The sequence below is a fragment of the Psittacula echo genome (genome assembly GCF_963264785.1).
Source record: "Psittacula echo genome assembly, chromosome: 9".
Lineage (NCBI taxonomy): Eukaryota > Metazoa > Chordata > Aves > Psittaciformes > Psittacidae > Psittacula > Psittacula echo.
The window spans coordinates 1,692,463-1,713,270 of record NC_137745.1 but is presented as its reverse complement, the minus strand read 5'-3'; the positions used below and the strand labels follow the sequence as shown (position 1 = coordinate 1,713,270).

The 20,808-nt window shown below is 45.6% G+C and overlaps 1 protein-coding gene across 8 annotated transcripts in view; it reads left to right on the top strand.

The window, feature by feature from the left end:
- Nucleotides 1–20,808, top strand: part of CADPS (calcium dependent secretion activator) — a gene marked incomplete at its 5' end in the record, with an annotated part of 213,435 nt that overhangs the window by 174,264 nt on the left and 18,363 nt on the right. For 7 of the 8 annotated variants that reach the window (XM_080625195.1, XM_080625194.1, XM_080625190.1 and 4 more), the window contains 5 exons: nucleotides 2,477–2,624; nucleotides 8,728–8,802; nucleotides 9,859–9,942; nucleotides 14,583–14,615; nucleotides 17,711–17,818. In XM_080625195.1, coding sequence (XP_080481321.1) covers nucleotides 2,477–2,624; nucleotides 8,728–8,802; nucleotides 9,859–9,942; nucleotides 14,583–14,615; nucleotides 17,711–17,818 — 448 coding nt within the window. Of the gene's footprint in view, nucleotides 1–2,476; nucleotides 2,625–6,997; nucleotides 7,013–8,727; nucleotides 8,803–9,858; nucleotides 9,943–14,582; nucleotides 14,616–17,710; nucleotides 17,819–20,808 lie in introns of all 8 variants that reach the window. The other variant, XM_080625193.1, reaches the window with a different exon arrangement.

Sequence of the window (20,808 nt, the reverse complement as noted above, 5' to 3'; positions counted from 1 at the left end):
CCCTCAGTTGTGGACTCTCCCAAGCACAAGCACTTCTCTGTTGAAACTCTGGAGAGTATGTATTCACACTAAGGCAATACATCGCCCATTTTTTTAAGTTTTATAGGTTGTTAACTTATTTTCAGTGCCACACATGATGTCGAGTCTTTGTAAATGCAGTTTGTCATCAACAAGATTAAGTGCTAAAGGCATAGTCCTGAGTAAGATCCCAACAGCCACCTAAAAAACATAGATCCATGAAAAACCAACCACAGTAATTCATGTCCATTTGGCATCAGAGGTGGTGAGGCAGGAGGAAGAAATTAACTTTGCATTCCATTGTGCAGAAATTAATAGACAAAGAGACAAACCAAAGTTAAAACAAGTGCCAAATACAGCTGGTACATGCTAATATTAGCTGTGATGTGTGATGTGGCTGTTCCATACCACAGTTGCCTGGCCCTTCTGCAAGTGCGAGCACGGCATTTATTGTTCACATGTTCCTCACGGTCTGGATGTACAATGTCACCATAGGCCCTTTGGTCCCCAAGATGTAGGCAGGAGACTTGCCTGCCAAAGCCAAACATGCCAAGGCTTGCTTTTTCCCCCTTCTGGAGTAAACCCCATTGCATTTTAAGTGCAGTAAGATGGTCATGATGTCTTTGACATCGAACAAATCCCCGTTTCTTGCAGCAACTCATCTTTAATCCTTTGGCTGGCCCAAAAGCTGCGCTTCAGTTGTCCTTTGGTTGTCAGACCATCGTTTAGGAGCAAACCTAGTGCTGGAGCTCTGCTCTGCTCCCGGCACCACCAGCAAAACACTTACTTTATCTTTCTTTTTTTAAATGGGAGCCAAGTCACCTTCTAGCTGTGATGATCTATAGAAATGGGACCAGGATAGCTCAGCTGAGATAACTGGGAAAAACAAGCAAGTTTCCAGGTACATCTGAAGAAGGGCTTTTGTGCCTGAAATCTGGTTGGTTTTTTTTCCCCAACTGCTTCAACCTTTCTACAAATATGTTGCCCCTCTGTAAAAACCTGGCCCAGCTTGTAGTGGTATGACTATATATAATGGTTCTGAGCATAAGTAAGTAGGAACATGCTCATCTCTGCGAGGAGATGGAAAATCCCAGTCACTTTGGGTCCTTTCAGTAATTATCAAGATTCTAGTCCCCGAGTCCAGGCTAAATCTGGCACTGGTAATTAAATCAGTTCAAATGCCACTGCTGATGTAAACCAATATGCTGCCTTCCCTATTTATATCACCTGCAAACAGGGCCTGGCTAAGGTTTCTTTAGCAATTTCAGTTTGACACAACATTTTTCTGCACGTCTGTCTCTGAACTGTTGAATACCATGGAGGAGCCACTCTGCCTTCCGCGCTTGGTTGTATTTTGGTGCTGTCAGGAAAGCAGCCCTTGCCAGGGAGGTCTCTTTTGCTAATAAATCCAGGCAGAAGGACCTATGTACCAGCTCAGATCTGATCCCAAGAATGGGAGTTTTACATTTGTAAATGAGTTTTCATTTGCATAAACCTTGGGGGATCATTCAAGATCAGAGTTATTCCTGAGCTGCAGCTGATATTATTTGTTATTTCTAAACTGAAGCTCCTAAGTTAATTTGTCGGCAGATTCTGTCTGATGTGGTAATTGTTCTGTTTTAGGCTAGGTTAGTGAAGTACATCTGAAATCTGTAGAAGGGCTCCGAAGAAAGGCAAGGCAGTGCCCGCTGTGCTACAGAGTATTCCACATGTTAGAGTCACAAATGCTTTGGTATTTTAAAATATGACATGGGGTTAAGTTCTGTAGTCTTTGGCCTGACAAAGCTCTTGGTGTAACATGGGTTGTGACTGCCAGGGATGTCAAATTTGAGCTTAGTGGAACCTCAGGAGAGCAGTGAGGTGCAGACTGGTGCGATGCCTGGGTTCATACCTGCGTGACTGCGCCCGTGCACATTTTGCAGCCATATGCTGGTGAGTATGATCAGGGAAATCACTTCCATGAACTTACGAGACAATTAGGAACTTTCAGCCAGCAAATACAATCATGTAGACCTAAAAATCCTATGATTTCAGTTAAGTAATGAGTGCGTTTCTGTTACTTGTAATTGATATAATGGAGCAATGGCAGCTTCCTTTAATGTGTCAGGCTTGCTGTTTATCTGTGGTTATAAATCAGCCAATGCAACCAAGTTATAGGTGTACATTGACACTGCTGTTTGTAACATCATCACACCGTTTATCAAGCACGAGAGAGTCATAGTTACCCTGAAACCGTTGCACGTTTTATAAATAGGGTGTATTCTGGAGAGTGGGTTTCTTTTTAAACTAGAAAATCCTTTTTGCTAAAGCGTGTTTGTAATAATTGCACTGTAGCACTCCCAGTAGCGTTCAGCTTTCTGGTTTCTCAAACTCTTCTCAGTGTTGTTTCACGTTATTCTTATTAGCTTCAGTATGTTTAAAAGCAACTGAAATGTCTTTTTCCACTTTTCCTTAACAGAACCAGGATTGCATTTGAAGTAAAGCTGCAGAAAACCAGCCGATCAACAGATTTCCGAGTCCCTCAATCAATATGCACCATGTTTAATGTCATGGTGGATGCCAAAGCTCAGTCAACAAAGCTTTGCAGTATGGAAATGGGCCAAGAGGTAAAAATACAGGTTCTTTCTTTCACAGCTTTTAAAGGCAATGCTATGAAATTTCCTATCTCCTGTTGTGCTGGTTTTGGACCTGTTATATCAGTTGTGGATTTGCCCTTCCATATAGAGTGTGCAGATGAAGATGCAGGGGGTTGCTCTCAAATAAATCTAATGAACATAAACATTCAGAATCCCCATCACTTAGGAATGGCTTTTTTGAAGGACTGTGGTATCCATAAGGTATCTCTTAAGGTTATTTGATGCATGATGACCGTATAGATTGAGTCATTAACCACACCTTGGAGCCAGGTATCAGCACTTTCTGTATGTATCTATTTTCTGTAGGCAAACATAAGGAAAACAGAAGTGCCAAGTTGTTGCTGTGATGCTTGTAATGAAAAAAACAAACCCGACACAACACCAAAATAGATAAGTTCCAAAAGTAGACTGAAATTCCAACTGCTCTGACTTCCTGGAGTATTGGCTTTAATCAGCACGCTTGATGATCCCGGATTTCCAGGTTCTTAATGGCTCAAGTTTCCAAACAAGAAACCTGTTTGAATTAATTGCTGATAATTTTTGTCTTCTGCAGCCATAGTTGCAGATTGAAGTTTCTGTGAATTGATCTATGAATTAGAAAAATGTGGTAAATTGGGCTAGATTAAATGCATCGTAATGGTAATTCTGCTGCAGTGGCTTCAAGCCAAATTAAATATTCATTTATCAGTCTAGAATAAATCGACAAATACTGCGTGGCTCTCCCATCCTGCTGCTTGTCAGCACTTCCTGGATAAGCCCTTTCACTAAACTTCCCGTGGTCAGATTTTGCACTGAATCATTGCAAGTTGGTTTGGGGGGTTTTTTTGCTGTTTACCTCTCCCTGTTGCTCTGAGAGGACCTGCTCCAAAGACCCTTGGGTGCAGCAGGGATCCTCGCTCTGATATCAGTGGTGTTTGGATCACATTTCAGCTGTTCTTCTTATTTTTCTTATACGTGTTCCAATTACAGCATTTTATTTGTGACAGTCGCCTTGCAGGAGAGGTTTCATGCCGCTCATCATCAGGTTCTTCCCTGTCCTCCAAGTGTGCTCAGGCAGACCTTGAATGGGCTTTTCTTGTTCAAGCCAAGACATGAACTTCTCTGCCATTTTCTGTTCTGCATTCATACCCATTTTATCTCCCCAAATCCCTCAGCCTGCAGATGCTGCAGCATCTGCCCCAGCTGTCCCCATCAGCCAGGAAAGGCTATGGTTGTGATGCTCTCCACCGCAAACCAGGATCAAACCCTTGTGCATTATACCAGCATAGTCCCTGGGGACAGAGGCATTTTGGAGGTCAAGCAGACTCTGATAACATGACAGAGCAAGCTCATTGCATTCATAAAAGTGTCAGGTTAAGTACTCAGATGGCATGAAACTTATACCATCAGCTGTGTCTGGATGTAGTGTGCCCAGGCACTCACTGCACCTTCCCATGCTGACTTGTGATGCTTTGTGCTTGTTGGTTTCCTCCAAATTTTGAGCACATCAGTCACAATGCACATTTGGCCTGAGTCAAACTGCAAGTGAGAGGGGACCGGGCAGCAGCGAGGTTGTTTCTCTGCTGTTCTCAGCTGCAGCAGGGATTAGCTCTGTAAATCTGCCTGTGCCGCTCCAAGAAGGTGTTGGGTACAGCAGTTTGGAGACAGCCTAACTCCTGCAGAAGCAGCAGTTGCTGGGGCACGAGTTTTTTAACAGATAGCTGAACTAATAGACCTGTAAGGCAGATGTAAATTATCGGTGCATAAGTTACCGTTTAGGGCTGCAGTATTTTATACACCCTTCCTTTTTCTTTTCTTTGTTTTAATGAGTGTCACTACCTCCCCCTCCATTCGCTTGTGCCACTCCATACTTTGGCTATCTCCATCTCCTCTTCTTAAAGCTAAGCCTATGTGCTGAGATGGTTGTACTCAGATGGGGGTTAAGAGTTAAGATGTAGGGGTATTGAGATAGGGGTTAAGAGTTAAGATATAGATCTGCTGTTGGGAGGGGAAAACAAACTGTCACCTTGCCTCTTCCAGTTCGGATGAGTCAGACAGGAGAGGGATGAAAAACCAGGTTTGGAGCTTGCGTATTCCTCCGTAATTTGGGAGCTGTGTCTGTGCATTGTTGAGTCCCTGTCCCCCCATCTAGTGACTGGGGAGGGGTGGACAGACACAACCCGCTGATGGGACACTCCGTCAGTGCCGCTGCTGGCACGTGGCTCTCAGATACATGGTCCCTTTGCAGACAGCTTAGAAGCAGCCGAAAGGGCTCACTGCCCACCGTGGTGTTCAGGCTGGGGAGTCTGCCCAGACCCACTGGGGAACAGTTTTGTTAGAAACAAACCCCTTATTTTTCTGACAGTTCAAGCTCGACGTGGGCAGAGACTCTCTCAACACATTATTTGACCTCTCTCCTGTGGTTTCCCTCCCATCCCAATGTCCTTCCCTTTCAGACTACCTTCAGTTGCACTCACTTTAACAGATACTTGAATGCATTTTGCGAGCATTACCCTGTGAAACAAACACCCATCATTTCATTTCCATTTCCTTGTCTCTAAAGGCAGCTGTTAAAACATTTGGTAAACATACTTTACCATCTTAAATATTTATTTTTCCTCTGAATTTTTAATACATCTAAGGGGATAAATGTATGTATTAAATGTTTCTCAGTTGGTCTAGTATGTTTCTATTTAATATCTAAGGTCAGATGGTCCTTAGAGAAATACAACGTACACACAATCTGTTACATGACAAGGCAAGATACTCATCACATAAAGTCAACTTGAATCATTGTAGTGCGCTGATTACGGATTGTAATAATTGAGCTAATAGAAAGCTGCGATGAACTCTATCGAAAGCGGGGGCTGCGCTGGGTAAAGTAAACCAGATATGTGATCTTTAACCTCGAGCGTTTCCATAAGAAATGTAGAAGGAGCTGTTAGAAATGCTGGTTTACGAGCCAGGCGCCTGTGAAAGCAGCACCAGGCACTTATTTTCCAAACCGCCGCCTTCTCCAACCCCATCCTGGCTCAGTCTCATCTTCCCGAGGTGGAAATGGAGCTGCAGCACGAGTAGCACAGGGTGCACATCACTGTGGCTGCCCAGGGCAGGACCCACAGCCTCACGGGTCCTATTCTGCATGGTCCTGGCCCCCCACCAGGTCTGTGCAGACCCCAGGGATTGCGGCTGCGATGGGAATCATAGAATCACGGAATAGTTAGGGTTGGAAAGGACCTTAAGATCATCCAGTTCCAACCCCCCTGCCATGGGCATGGAACGAGCGATCAGAGTCCTTGGTGTGTACACAGGGTCCTTTCCTGCTCTCAGAGCTGCGGTTTTATTCCACCAGGGCTCTTACTTGCTTTTTAAACAAGGTTTGAATTGGAAATGCATCAGTGGGTGCATTTCACAGTGTATTGTTTTGCGTGTGGCTGGCCATTTTTGAGTTAAAAGTCATGACTTACCCGATGAAAGCAGTTAGCTAAATCCTTATGCACACGCAGAAAATCTAGTTGCAGAAGGCAAATGTCATGGGGAAGACACCCCCAACATATGCACAACCCCTTCTTCAGCTCCCATAGGAGGTTCTGGCTGTGTATGCCAAGGACATCAGCAGCTCCTACGTGTACCCAGCTGTTACAGGTCCCTGTCACCCTGCAGCTACATCTGCAGCTATGCTGGGAATGGCCAGGTCAATCCCAGGAGCTGACAAGAGCTAGCCGTGTTAGTTAATCTGTTAGTTAACAGATTAATCATAACTATGATCCCATAAGGGACTCATATATATCTTGATGTGCAAAGCAGGACATGGAAATGGGAACTGCAAATGCAAATATTGCTTGCTCATGTATGTTTGTACCTCGGGGTGGACTCAGCGGATCACAGCCTGTGGTGTGGCAATGCCAGCCTGTCCTCCCTCATAGGTGATGCTGTGAGTGTACCCAGCCAGGACTTTGCCTGGGATGTGCCTCACCGTGTAACCCCTGCAGCAGTGCGCACCCCTCAGCGCATCCGTCCTGGAGAAGGATGTGCAGTTGCCCTGATGCTGAACCTGCCTGTTGACAGCCTTCCTCTCTGGAGCAAAACGAAACCATAAGAGACTGTCAGCAGTTAGGTACAGTCGAGTCCCTGCAGGCTTTACTGCCTGCAAATACTACAGGTAACAATCTCTGGTGTTTCAGTGAAAGCAGGTTTTGATCATGTTTCATTTTCCATTGCTTATTGTTTCTATGCATGATGCAGTTGTTCTCATGCATCTCTTTATTTAAAAGACTTTGGTTTATTTATAGTTTCTCTTCATATGTTCTTTTTCCTGTCTTTTGCCCTTTCCTCTTTATTTCTGTTCCAAATCACCTGAAAAGTTTGCTAAAGAGTGGGTAAGTGTGTCCAACTTTTCTTTTGTCCAAGTTCCTTTATTAATGTTAATGTCATAGGAAAAAATCCCTGAAGTGTAGAGCAGTTCAGAGATTACAATCAGACACTGACACCAACATCTAGCATTTGTAAAGCCCTCGCAGTCTTCCTTCCCAAAGTCTGATTAGTATTTAAAGCAGATTTGTCTCTTTCAATGTGATTTGATGTTAACATTTTAAAACAATATTAATGCCAAGTGGTAATGAATATAGTGACTAGCACCAGTGCTTGAAATGTTTGACTGAAAAATCAAATGTTTTGTGTTGGAAAGCAGTCATAATCAGTATTTTCTCAGTCCATTGAAAATAAGAATATACTGTATGTTTTCACTAATTAAATCTTGTATTGGAAACAGGTCTTTTCTAAATTAGTAGGAGACTGTATTTTAGTACCTATTCTAACCATATTGCAGCTGATTGCATCAGAGCTCCCAAGCTAAGCAAGGTTTGGCATGTGCAGAAATTGGGTTGAAGATGCAGAAACACTGATGCTGCAGGCACTGGTGTAGGTCAGCCAGTCCTGAGCTGGTGCCATGGGATCTGCTGACAGCCAGGGCTCAGGGCTGCACTGTGTGATGGCTTCTGCATGGGACAGAAAGGCTCATCTTGGTTTGTTGGGTGTTTTTTAGATCTATCTTATAGTCACTGAGCAAAGCATTTAAATGAGTGCTTAATTTGAGCCATGTGCTTGCTGAGCCCAGTGTGTTCAACCGGTTCTGCTGCAGTAGATGGGAAGAGTGTAACATCATTCCTGGGGGTTTAACACACTGCAAGCTCCCCTGATGGAGCAAATCCCAGACTGGTTTGGGTTGGAAGGAACCTTAAAGCTCCTCCAGTTCCAGCCCCTACCACGGGCAGGGACTCCTTCCACTGGAGCAGGTTGCTCCAAGCCCCTGTGTCCAACCTGGCCTTGAACACTGCCAGGGACGGGGCAGCCACAGCTTCTCTGGGCAACCTGTGCTGGGTCCTCAGCACCCTCCTAGTGAGGAATTTCTTCCTTACATCTAATGTAAATCTATGTTTTTCCAGTTTAAACCCGTTCCCCCTTGTCCTATCACTACCTGCCCTTGTCCAAAGGCCCTCTCTAGGTTTCCTGTAGCCCCTTTAGGCACTGGGAGCTGCCCTAAGGTCTCCCTGGAGCCTTTTCTTCTCCAGGCTGAACAACCCCAGCTCTCTCCGCCTATCTTCTTGTCCTCCCCACCCGCCTCCCAGCAGCTGTGTGGTTTGTGGTGCCCTAGGCACGGGCTGCCCGTTCCCTCCAGCAGCAGGCATATCTCATTGGCGGGTGCGATCCGTGTGCCAAAGAGCAGGGTAATGCCCACAGAACTGAAGCAAAAGGATTTCAGGGTCTCTAGGAGCACTGGCTGCTGGTGCTCACAGGGATGGCAAAGCTTCCCCTTTGACATCTGCGTGTGGCTCCCGGAGCTGCAGGCACACAGAAGAGGGCAGGGTTTGCCCATGCTTCACAACCTGATGTTAGATTCTCCGGAATTCAGGGTCTCACCAATGACTGTAAGTAATCACTGGTCGCCATAGTGGAGCCCAAGGTAATAAGCTGTGTAATTCTTCAGGTTGATACTGCATATTGTGGTTTACCAAGGGAAGAGTCTGACAACTGTAGAGCTCTTGCTTGTGATCAATGCTAATATTTCCCCCCCTCCCCTTTTATTTTTCTTCAGCACCAGTACCATTCAAAAATAGATGAACTAATTGAGGAAACCGTCAAAGAAATGATAACACTCCTAGTGGCAAAGGTAACCTTCAGCTTCAGGTGAAGTGATTCACTGTTAACATTGCATTTTTAATATGTGTGTTTCCATTAAAATGTGACACATTAAGATGTTGAATTGGCTTCTTGTTTCTCACAGGCAGGATCATACATCTCCCAGTCCTTTCCTGGTGACTCTTTGACAATTAGGAACTGTGTGAGATGTAATATGCTGCTAGCAGGATTGCCATCCTGGGCCAGAAGTGGTTTTAAGGGATGGGTGTTAAGTTAATGCGGGGGTAACACCCCATAGTAACCATTGCCCCATGGTACTGAGGGGCAGCTGCAGTCAGAGGGTGACACTGCTTATTGCCGCTGCAGAGATGATGGGGTGGCACAGAGAAGCGGTCACCGCTCCTACGCATAAGGTTGTGTGGACAAAATAACTCATCTTGTGCAAGATCACCATATGTTCTTCTAAGAAGTTAATTTGAAGGTGACAGTAGTGGGAAATACATTCCAAAATGTCAGGTTTAATTGTTTGGAAATTGTTTTTCATCAGAGTCGTCTCCTCTAGCTCAGCTGCCAGCATTTCCCTTGGTTTGTTGTGTAGGTCTGGTGTGCTGTGCTAGCACAGAGAGCAATTGGTACGTAGGGAGAAAGATGATGGGGTGTTTTTTCCTCTACTTTCAAACTTTCTAAGAACAAGTCATCCCTATTATACAGTGGAGACCTTTAAACATAATCCACCAACATATGCCAGTTCAATTCTTCTGCAAGAATACCCAGCTAGCTGCGTGCTTGACACTGTGTACTGGGAGCAAGAACCACCAGCTTCCCCATCCTGAGAGGCTGTGCTGCCTTCCCACCTCCTGTCCCAACATCACCCATGACACCGAGGGATGGTACCCACCTAGCAAGAGGTGGACCACAGAACACACAAAAGGCAATGCTTCTTTCTCCCAGGCCCCAGCCCATGGTGCCTGGGGACAGGTTGTCGGTTCCTTTGGCAATGCTCAGAGCTCTGTTGGTGTCTTTGATGCTGATTTTTACACCCTTGTGCGATGATTAAAAATAATTGCAGTATTTTTTGTCTTCGTAGTTTGTCACCATTTTGGAAGGAGTCTTGGCCAAACTCTCTAGATACGATGAAGGAACTTTGTTTTCTTCTTTCCTGTCATTTACTGTAAGTACGGACTATAGTTTCCTTTCTTCTTTATTTTTAACTCTGAGTTGTATTCCCCTGCTCTCCCAGGGCTAGATCAGCTATGTCATAATTCTGCCATTCTGTGGTGTTTGAACACTGTAACCCCCACATGAACAGACAAGCAACCTGTAGGTATACAATACATCAACACCCAAGGTGCATAGGCCATTGTATTGTAGCACAGAGTAAAACCATCTCCAGTCATCATTTGGGTTGGTGGAGTTTATGCTGTTGAAGTTGTGTATGAAAATGAAAGCAAATCATTGCACTGTACATGTGATTTCCCTAACTAAAGAAGCTGCTTCACTGCCATTTTTGCATGATGAGCATGTTCCTCTTAGTCTTCTGGACATAACAGTGACCATCTTAAGTAGTGAAAACCAAAATAAGGGAGATCTAGGGAGTGCCTTTGTGTTTCTAAAAGAGAGCAAGGTAGGGGAAGTGCCCTGAGATTACGCAGCTCAAGGTGCCTGTGTAATGCCACACTCCTCCCTAACATGGCAGAACTTGTCACATTACTTACTTCCTAGAAATGTTCAGGACAAAAACAATATCCATGCAAAATTGGCCTCAGTATCCAGCAAGGATTAAGCAGTCTGAGCTATATTCCAGAGAAGCGTTGTGACAGGTTCTTAGGACAAATGCATAGCAGCTGATTTCCAAAGGTCTGAAAATGCATGCCAGGAAGTTCACACGAGTGTTTCTTTGCAAGCGTGGCAGAAGGCTTTCAAAGTCTCATTCAGGAGCTGTCTTAGCTACTTGCAGTTGTCTGTTGCTCGCTACTCTTGGGCCCTTTTTGCTGAGTTTGAGGCAGTTTTGTAGGATCTGTTTGGAAATGGGGTTGGATGTAGGAAGGCTTACCAAGACAGGCAAGAAATCCTGCTCATGGGCAGCTATGTGCATGCAGTTTATTTAATCCACCGTAGGGTTCAAGCTAAGCATCCTGGCATTCCAGGTGTGCTGGAGGCACTTTGTTCTTCGGAGAAGGAGGGAAAGGGAGGGTGTCCCACTCACTGCCCAGTGGTGCAGCTCTTCTCCCAGGATAACCCCTGTGTGGTTACAGCCCCAGGGCTCTGCTCATCCCTGCTTGGGGGAGCTCAGGTGATGCCTTGGGGTGGAACCTTCTCTCATTCCAGTGCTGTGGAGAGTTAGGAGATGCTCGCGTGCCAGCAGCAGCAGGGGATGTGGAGGCGGCAGCTTTCCAGGCATCGGAAGTACCAGCATCAGCCTGAATAGACAGTGTAATGTGCAAGCCCTTCCTTCTCCGTGAATCCAAGCTGTTCCTTGGTTGATGCTGCACTGCTCCCACCACATCCTACTGTTTACACTGCCGAGTGCTGCTCCCTTCAATTGCTGAGCAAAGCCCCTGGCTGCTCTTGGGCTCTGGATGCCCAGTCATGAAAAGGTAGCGTGTAGGTGCATGGGGTTCTGCTGCTCCTCAGACATTGACCATTAACAGCCCCAGCAGCAGCAAAATGGTTTGTCCTGCTCCAACAGCCCCACAGCCTTTGAGCCTATCCCTGTAGCTTCAGTTCCCTGGGAAGGGATGTGCTTCAGCATCCAGATAGTTACTGTGCATGGTGTGTGCATGTCTCCAGGAAGGTGCTGAGCCCTCAGCCCCAGCAGGGAGGCTGGGCACGCTGCAGAAGAACAGGATTGCTCCTTTCCAGGCAGAGGACACCTCTCGCTTTGCCCAGCTTGTTCGCTGGGAGCCACTGGGCAGCACCAGCTACAAGAGGAGGCTGAGGACCAGCCTTTGGTACAGGGCTTAGATAGTCTTCCTTCCCTGCAGTAGTAATGTGATTTGCTGTGTTTAGTCTTTGCAGTGATAAATAGAGAAACTCTCTCTTGTTACAGCATGCTTGCACCACCTCCCACGTTTTCCCTGTCGGAACAAATACAACAAAGTGTGATGGTCCAAGCCGCTGAGCTCTAGAAAGCATTAGTCTCCCACCCCCTTCCACTGACTTCTTTCATCATGTGTTTTCCAGGCGCTCTGCAAGTGACATGTAATCGGGGGTCTTGTGACAGACAGTTTTATCACCTAGTAGGATATCCTCATTTCCAATTCTTGCCTCGAAATTCAAGATAAAATTAATGCATCTGTTGTCCTAATAAATTCTCACTAGCCACTTCTCCTTGCAGAGCACTTTGGGAGGAAAACACTCTTCTAAATTTGGCCAGACTTTTCCCCCCCCCTCCACTCCCTGTTTGCTGCTACATTTAAGTGCACCTCGGCAGCAGCATCCCAGGCCCTGGCTGGGCATCCGCATGTGCAGATCCACTGAGTCACAGGAATGCCAGATGCTAAAACTCCCTTGAATCTGGATGGCCTCTGTAGGCGGAGAATTACACCTATGGTAATTAAAACTAAAGGCTGCATGTTACCCAAGGGAGACAGAAGTAAAAGATCTTATTTTTGTTCTGTGCAAAATTTGTATGGTAAACTGAGACGTTTCATGGCAAAGTCACATACTTTGTGAAAAACGGCAGCCTAGCAAAAATCACACAACATCCGGCAGTTTGGAAATTTCACTGAATGTAGCCAAATCTGAGTTTAAAGAAAAACAAGTAATTATTCTGATTAAAGAGGAGTGGGCAGGAGAAGCAGCTCTATTTTTCTTTTTGTGGGTGGAGGGGGCAGATCTCAGGAAGCTGACTGAGTTATTCTTGTCGCCTCTTGGCTTTGGAGAAGGTGGTTTGAGATGGTGGCACTGAGCTGGACCTAAGAGTGCTAAATCCACGCTCAGATTGCAAGTTTCCTGGGGTGCCACTGCATTATTTCATGCCCTGTGTGATATCTGAAGACAGAGGTGCATGGCACAGTGCAGCCCCAAGCACAAATCCCGGCTTGAATTCTGCAGGCTGCCAAGCCGCATCGTTTTCCATGCTTTCCTGCTGGTGGTTTAACTTTGCTGCTTAGAAAGAAGAGCTGGTTTGGAGATATCTTGGGCAACCTGTGGCTGCTCCATACCGGCATGAGTGTGCCATGACTGCCTGCTCCTCCGGAGCTGCAGCCATTGGCCGGGCTCCAGTTGCCTTCATGCATGGAGGCTGGGGCTCCTCCGCTCCCGTTGGGCAGGAGCGAGGGATAGCACTTTGCTACCTCCCAAGAAAGTTGTGAGGATAAACGTAGTGAAAGGGCGAGGTGTCCAGCTGGCTGGGAACAGGGATAGCTGGATAGCCAGGGATATTCAGTCTTCACAGGGAGCAATGGCTTGGCAGTGATTTTGCTCCCTCCTTCATAAACTCGTATGCTGGGATGTGCTCCCTCTATCCCTTCGACAACCAGACCCCGTAACACATCACAGCGTCAGGCTCGCAGCATCCTCCTCCTGCCCTTCCCTCTGCTCTTGCCCCGGGCTCAGCAGCCTGGGTGCTGCCAATACTTGCAGCGTTCACCTCGGCAATTACCACCAGTCTGGTCTTTTGTATCGCCTCATTGTGCTTAATTATGCACCCCCCACACACACCATATGAGTGCTTCCACCCACTCTCACATTCTGTCTCACACATACATTCATTCTCTCATTCGGGACACATAATTTATTCATCCCAAGATGCAACTGTGTGCGTGTTATATTTAGGCTGTTTTAATGGTAGCTTTAGAAATATTTAAAAGCAGGTGAGCTTTTACACCCAAACAAAGATGGCCGGCAACGCTTACCCTAATTAAAAGCAGAAGTGTTGTGGAAAATCCCAGCCGTACTCTTTCTAGACACTATGCCTTATGCTACAGTGGTAAAAAAGGTCTCTCTGACCAGCTGGGCACTGCTCAGTTGGAAGAGTTGGCCCTGACAGTGGGGACACCCCACCTCCCATGCCAGGGGTTGTTCACCCTGCTATATGGCAAATCAGAGACAAAGTCAATTTGGGGTCTTGCAGCCCCTATGAGAACACCACAGTGTCCACCCTCTGGTACCCTCCCTCAACACCATCTTTTAAAAAGTAGGAAAATCATAGGAAACCGATGTAGCTGCTCGGAGTCCGGGAAGCACCAAAGCTTTGGGGCGCTTCTCTCTTGCCAGCATCAAGGCCAACAAAAAGGAGGTAAATAACATCCCAGGCCACGAGGCTGGGGGAAGCACACCATGGGCAAGACTAAGGTCAAGGGGACAAAATCAGTGTCCTTTGTGTGCTTTCTTATGGCCACCTCAGTGCATGCCAGCTTCACCATGCCGCCATGCCCCTGCTGCCAGGGGAGCTCCCAAGGGCTCCAGGATGCGGTTCCCAATGGAGAGACACGCGCTGCCTTTGGAGACACGTGGCTCCGGGCAGAGAATGAGGCCTCCGAAGAAAATAACGATGTCTACTTACGAACCCCGTCTTCCCCCGCTCGCTGAAGTAGAAGAGGGAGAAGCACAACTCCCACACTCTCATCTGTTGCTATTAGAGCTGTAGCAGCAGTAAAGTTACCTCTCCAAAAAAAACAACAACAAAAATACCACCCTTGCCTATTCTTTCAGACGAGAAACATAGTTTTTTATCACCCATTTTCCCCCGCTCAGCATTGCGTTGTCCCAAGTCTTGGCTGCAGGAGGCCTTACAGGTGCTTAATGAAAAAGCAAAGACCTGAAAACGTATCGGTGGTGTAAACTCTCTTCTTGTTCCTTTTACAGGTGAAGGCTGCTTCCAAATACGTGGATGTACCTGTAAGCACAATTTAAACAACTTCTGTCATAGTAATTTGCATTATGCTTTGGTTTATGGCATGTGTAGCAACCCACATTATGCATTAACAGCCAAGACTGAGCCATGGGCCTTCACACTTCTAACATTTGAACTGGAAAGAATAGCTCCATGATGTTAATAATGAGCAGTTACCCTCTCATGGAGACCTACAAGGCTGTTTAGGCAATAATCTGCAGATGGTGTCAAAAAGGTACCATATTTCTGCAATTGGCTTGAATCACATTTAAAATTAAAAATAAAAAAAAAATGGGAGCAGTGCATTCTGTTAATTCTTCATTTGGACTTGTACAAATACAGTATAATTTCCAAACAAAAAGGTCCAGACATGTTAGAACTGAGCCAACACACATCTAACACATTAGCTAATCTATTTTATTTTTGTTCTTCTAATTGTTAGTTTATTTTACTCTTTTGGAAAATGACTTTTTTATGACTTTGGGGAGATGGTGATGAGCTAGCAACATGTGTTTGGGAAATTGTTAATGAAAATAATTTCTTCCATTTTCCTGTAATTGGTAGAGGAAAACTGTACATCGTCTCCTCTAATTAGACCTTGATTCGTAAGGAAAAGAGCCCTTAACGTTCTTAGACAGAGCACTTAACTTGCCAGAAATTTACATTTAAATGCAGTTGAAGTGTAATATATGAATACTGGCTGGTGTGAGGGGTTACTGTAACATTTACAGGCAGAAAGATCCTGAGCAATTAGAAATGAAATAAAAGAAGTAGATCTTAATACACCACACTAGTTCCTGCATCTGGTTAGACTGGGCAGAGTAAATGAAGAATAACTCAGTTGAGTTTGATGACCTGTATGTATAATGTATATATGTATATTGGATGTAGGCACAATTACTTTTCATGCTTTCACATGACAAGGTGATACATTTATCTGGTATCTTGGACCACGTAATCTGCATTTGGTGTTTCCATCCTGTTAGACCAAGATAAACTTTGCCTAAAAAAGTACTGTTTCTTGAGCCTGGCATGGAAAAGACAAACTCTTGAACAGTAAGAGGTCTTGCTTATCCCAGTGCAGAGATTGGCATCCTGTTCTTTTGGAGTAATAGAAACAGAATATTGAGATCATTAGGAAGAGAGACTCAGAATTCATATCCAGCCTTAGAAAACGTGGAGATTCTTCAGTTGCAATTTGTAGTTGTTTGAGTGCGCCTTAAATGTTTGGTCATCGGGAATTTGAGCACATAACAGTTGTTTTAAGTAAGTTCTAGGGCAAAAGTGTGGCCTTCTCTGAAGCCTCTACATACCTGGGAAGTAAAGCATCTCCAGGGAAGTAGTCTCAGTACAGTGCTAAATGACCCTTTCAGGAGTTCCCAGAATCCACAGCAGGAGGAGTGGAGTCTGCTCCCATCCTTGGGGCCAGTCAGATGCTCTGGTTCTTTGTGTAGGATAGAGCAGAAATCATTCATCTGGGTTATTTTTCAGTCGTTTCCCCAACTTGCCCAGGAAACGAAGTCACATTTCAACAGCTTCTTTGACAGCCTCAACAGTTCTAATGAAGTCAAACACCAGCCCCACACAGCTCACAGGCCTTTGCAGAGGGCCACCCCGTGGTCCATGAGCCACTGCCGGTCTGGGGACAGGAGAAAGACAGACCTGTTCGACTAGAGGACAGAGGGAAAATGCTGGTGTCGAACAGAAAAGCATCAGTTAAATCTAATTCCACAGATGCCATTGCAATTGCGTGGGTACAAACCAATCCGTTTAATGCCACCTCGAAACGGGCACACTCGGCATACTGAAAATTGCTTGAAAGTGTAACGCTTGACTACTGCCACATTCATGTTGTCCTCATTGTTTTTCAAATTAATACCTTGTCATTGTTGCAGTAGGTGTTAAGAAATGCTACTGGCTTCCCAAGGGCCAAGCACTGGCCCTTTGCTTGATAATTGTTTGCTTTGTATTAAAAAACTCCCTTCCTACTGCTTTCCAAACTGTCCTCATTTTCACCCTGGAAATTACACAGATGTGTTAACTAACTTCAATTTACAACGGCTGACAATTGTATCTTGCAGAGAAATGATACTCTGTGATCTGAGGTAAATCACAGTAATGGAAACTAATGACACTAGTTATTAACAAACTTACAATGTGCCATGGAAATTTAAGGTTTTGTGGCAGCTCTTATAATGACTTGTGTTACAGTGTTTTAATGGGTTTCCTTTGAGGTAAGTTTGATTCCGGTATATCAAGCAATGTGAACTCAAACAGGATTTATTTTTCTTGTAAGTGTTTTCCCATCCACCTGCTTCAGTTCCCATTTTCTTTAAAGAAGTGCTGTAATCCCCCAAATCTTGCACACTTGTAGGTTATTGTTCAAAATCAGTTAAATTCTGCAGAGAGCTGTAGGGATGTGGCAGCACAGGCAGGTTTCCTGCAGTTTAGCAGCAGCTTAAGCATTCATGTAGACGTACATTCCCTTACTTACCATTTACCCAATTTATCCGTAAGAGCAGCACTAAATCTGACCTAAAGTCAGAGGTCTAAACAGAAAGAGGAAGGTGATTTGGGGATGCCTTCTGCAACACCAGCTGCTTACTGCATGCACCCTCACACCATAGAAGAAGAACCGAGAGCCCTGCAGTGGTTGTTAGCTTTCTACCTTCAGAAAGCAGAGGGCTTGCATAGAGAAGATGACCCAAGAAAACAAGAAATCCTCAGCCTGGCTTGCTGGTTCGCTCATTAGGTCAACAGCACCAAAGGTAGGAAGACAACTTCCCAGCATCAGTATGTAGAGGAAGAGCTACTTCTAGTATCCAGAGGAAGAGCTGCTTCTGACCACCTTTGCTGTAGGCAAAGAGAAGAGAAAGAGCAAGTGTTCCTGCAGGATCTTGTGCTGCACACAGTATTTTGCTGGGCACGGGGCACAAAGCAGCAGGACTCAGTGCCCGTCAGGTAAGGAAAGGGTGGACTGCATGAGGACAGCAGGAGATGGAGGAGAAGGAAAAGCAGCAACAAGGCTACACGGAGGAGCTGCCCCTGCGCCACTACTCATGTTTCTCTCTCTTTCTCTCTTCTTCTCTCCTCCATGCAGAAGCCGGGGATGGATGTTGCCGATGCCTATGTGACATTTGTCCGCCACTCTCAGGATGTCCTGCGTGATAAGGTCAATGAGGAGATGTATATAGAAAGGTTATTTGATGTAAGTAAATGCCTTCTCCTCCTTGGACACCAAGCAGGAGAGACCCAAAATGTGACAAAATAAGACAGGAGGATAAGTCACATTTTGAGAATATTAACTGGTTATAGCTTTAAAAAATAAACAAATCTTTCCTTTCTTTCTGACTAAGGCTTGTATCTGCTCTCTGCCTGCTTTAAATCTCTACTCTAGTCTACTGTGTCTTGGTCTGTCTATGTGTGGACTTTAAGGGAACAGCATCTTCTAAGAGAGTCCTTTACTATATTTAAGCTTGTGGAAAATCTCTCTGTAGCAGAACATCTTAGTCATTGTTCTCACTGTTAAAATCTGAGCTGGGTTTTTGGCAGATGCACTTGCTAAGGGCCATCTCTTCTGCACATTTTGCAGCGCGTTTCATTGACAAGCGCTCCAAAATTGACAGCAAATTAAGCACGCTAAATTTTGATTTTAAAAGCTAACCAAATCAAAGCTGATTAGGAATGGACTTTCACAGTTCAGGAGAACCATGTTGTGGTGTCTGACACCACAGGTAAAGTTGAGACATGGTCTCCTTGATGAAGATGGCACTGTAGGGACTGACCCAGTTGTTCAGAGCTATTTTTCCGTTGCACAAGATAAAGTCATTGGACTGTTAGCGATCAGTGACCTGTGATGCCCGTTTGTTTTGGATTTGAATGCATGGTATCTCTGTTTCTGTTGCTCTTGTTGCCTTATAGCCTTTCTGTCCTCGTAGCTGCTCTATCACGAAGGTTTTCTGTTGACGGCCAGCCTGTAGTATTAGTGTTTCAGTCCTCTTTAGGGTATTTGTCTATATATTGATTTCTGTTTGAAGCAGCTCCTGTCCCTACTTTCCTTCCTTTCATCTCTCAGCAGTGCCATTTCTCAGCCTCCCAGCACTGGAACTGTAACAACCTTCCTCGCTTTCTTTACTTGCTCTTTTGCTTCCTCAGTGTGCAGGAAAAGCTGCTTTTTTTCCCAAACCAGTCTCCTCCTTCACTCAATACCTCTCTTTTCTGCGCATTACCTATCCCTTAGAAACCTTTTCCTCCTTTGCAATTCCCACTCTTTCTTTCCCCTGCGCCTTACTGGATTAAAATGGAACTTATCTCTCATGTCAAATGTTTTATCACATTATATCAAGTGGCATGAATTAGAGTCAAATAATCTTGCTGTGTACATCTACTAGCATGACCCATCTCCACTGAGAATGCCTCATTCATGCACGGAGAGCACAGCAGTGCCTCCTCCGGGCGGCTCGCTCTGGGGAGAGTTTGCAGCGCAGAGCACCAGACGCAAATCACCCATCAAGCAGGCATGGGGAGAAAAAACAAAACATAAAACAAAAGCCTGTCGCTTCCATCTGCAGCAGGCCCGCGAGTGCAGCACTCGCTTGTGTTCAGATTTATTCCAAGAGCAGCTAAATTTCCAGAGCTCATCTGGACTGTTCTTTTCAATGCCCACACTGCCTTTTTTCCCCTCATCTTTTCCCTATGATTCACAGTTGGTGTGCTTGGACCCTTTGGGCCATTGTTTGCAATTTTCAAAAGGCTGTAATTAGCACAAATGTTAATTTTGGTTTGTTTTGCTCGTATTTAGTTTTACCAAGCCATATTTTAAAGAAATTAATAGTTGACGTGGAAGCGGAAAAAAAGTATCTACCTTGGTGGAAAGTGCAAAACCTTTCTTTCCCTCCCTGCTTTCCTCACGTCTCTTTTGATTCATGCGGAATAAGATAATCAAGGGTAGAGTTTTGACCTTGCTCTGCCTGTTTTGACCCATGCCGGCTACAAGCAGGAGCTGCAGCATGTGGGAGCTGTTCCCATTCCTGTTCCTGTTCCCATTCCTGTTCCCATTCCCATTCCCCGCACCAGCAGGATGGCGTTGGGACCCGATGCTGCCGGCATCTTCGCACGTGTGTCATGTACGTGAGTGCGCGCCCGCGAGCTGCAGGGCCCCTGCTTCATCGGGAGGGAGGGAGATGCACCGAGCCCAATCCATCCAAAAACTGGAATTGTGGTTTGAGTGGTCATATATTGTCTTTGCCAGGTTAGAGCTAATGGAGCTGCTTGCTCCTGAGGTCAGCTCTTAGCACAGCTGAGGTGCTGCTGGTGGGTCAATAGCAGGGGGGGTTACGAGTACGTGGGGGTCACCTGGACCCCCATGTACTCATAATCAGTGCTGTGTTTGCGATGTCTCGGTAAGGACAGGAGCAAGGTCTGTGTCCAGAGCTCAGCCGTTTGCTCCCCTCACCTAATGCAGCAAAGCAGCACAGCCATGGGGTCTTTAAGCTTGTTTGGTCTCTGCACCAGTGGTCGTATTTTCAAAGGACATTTTGGGTGCTCACTATCTTTTTAATAAGAAAGAGAAGAGGAATAATCAAAACCTTGTATTTATGATGCCGAGTTAGACTTGGACCTCATTTCGTTCTTGCTTCCGCCAGCGTGGCAGAGGAGCAATCCTCTTAGCTGTTGAGTTTCTCCAGCCAATGAGATTATTAACACTTTCGAGGCCGACTCCTCTGCTGGCTTAGCGCAGTGATGCTGTTTTACCCCAGCAAAAGCTTAGTCCGTTTTTAGGATGTTATATGGTAAGTGAAGTGGTGGACAGGTAAACAGCTTAAGTCTGCCTGCAGGCAGTTCCTCTGCTCTCAATGGGATCATGTTAGACACACAATGTAGAGTGAAATCCCCTTTCTGTGCAGTCACGAGTAGTGCAAGAGCAAAGGTGCACAGTGCAAGGTTGCCTGTCACACACTCAGTGGGGTTTGGAGCTCCCAGGATATTCCTAATCCTCCCATTTTTCTGAGTCCATTTCCATCTATTTCCCCTTTGTTTCCTCCCAGGAGCAGGGGCTGCAGAGCGTGTTAGGCCATCTCCCAACAGAAGCTGGGTTAATATGTCTTTATTTTGGCATTTGCCATGATTTCTTAGCTCAGAAACCACCCCTCTTCCTCTGCATCGTGTGCTCTGCCCAAACCTGCAGAACGGGGCTAT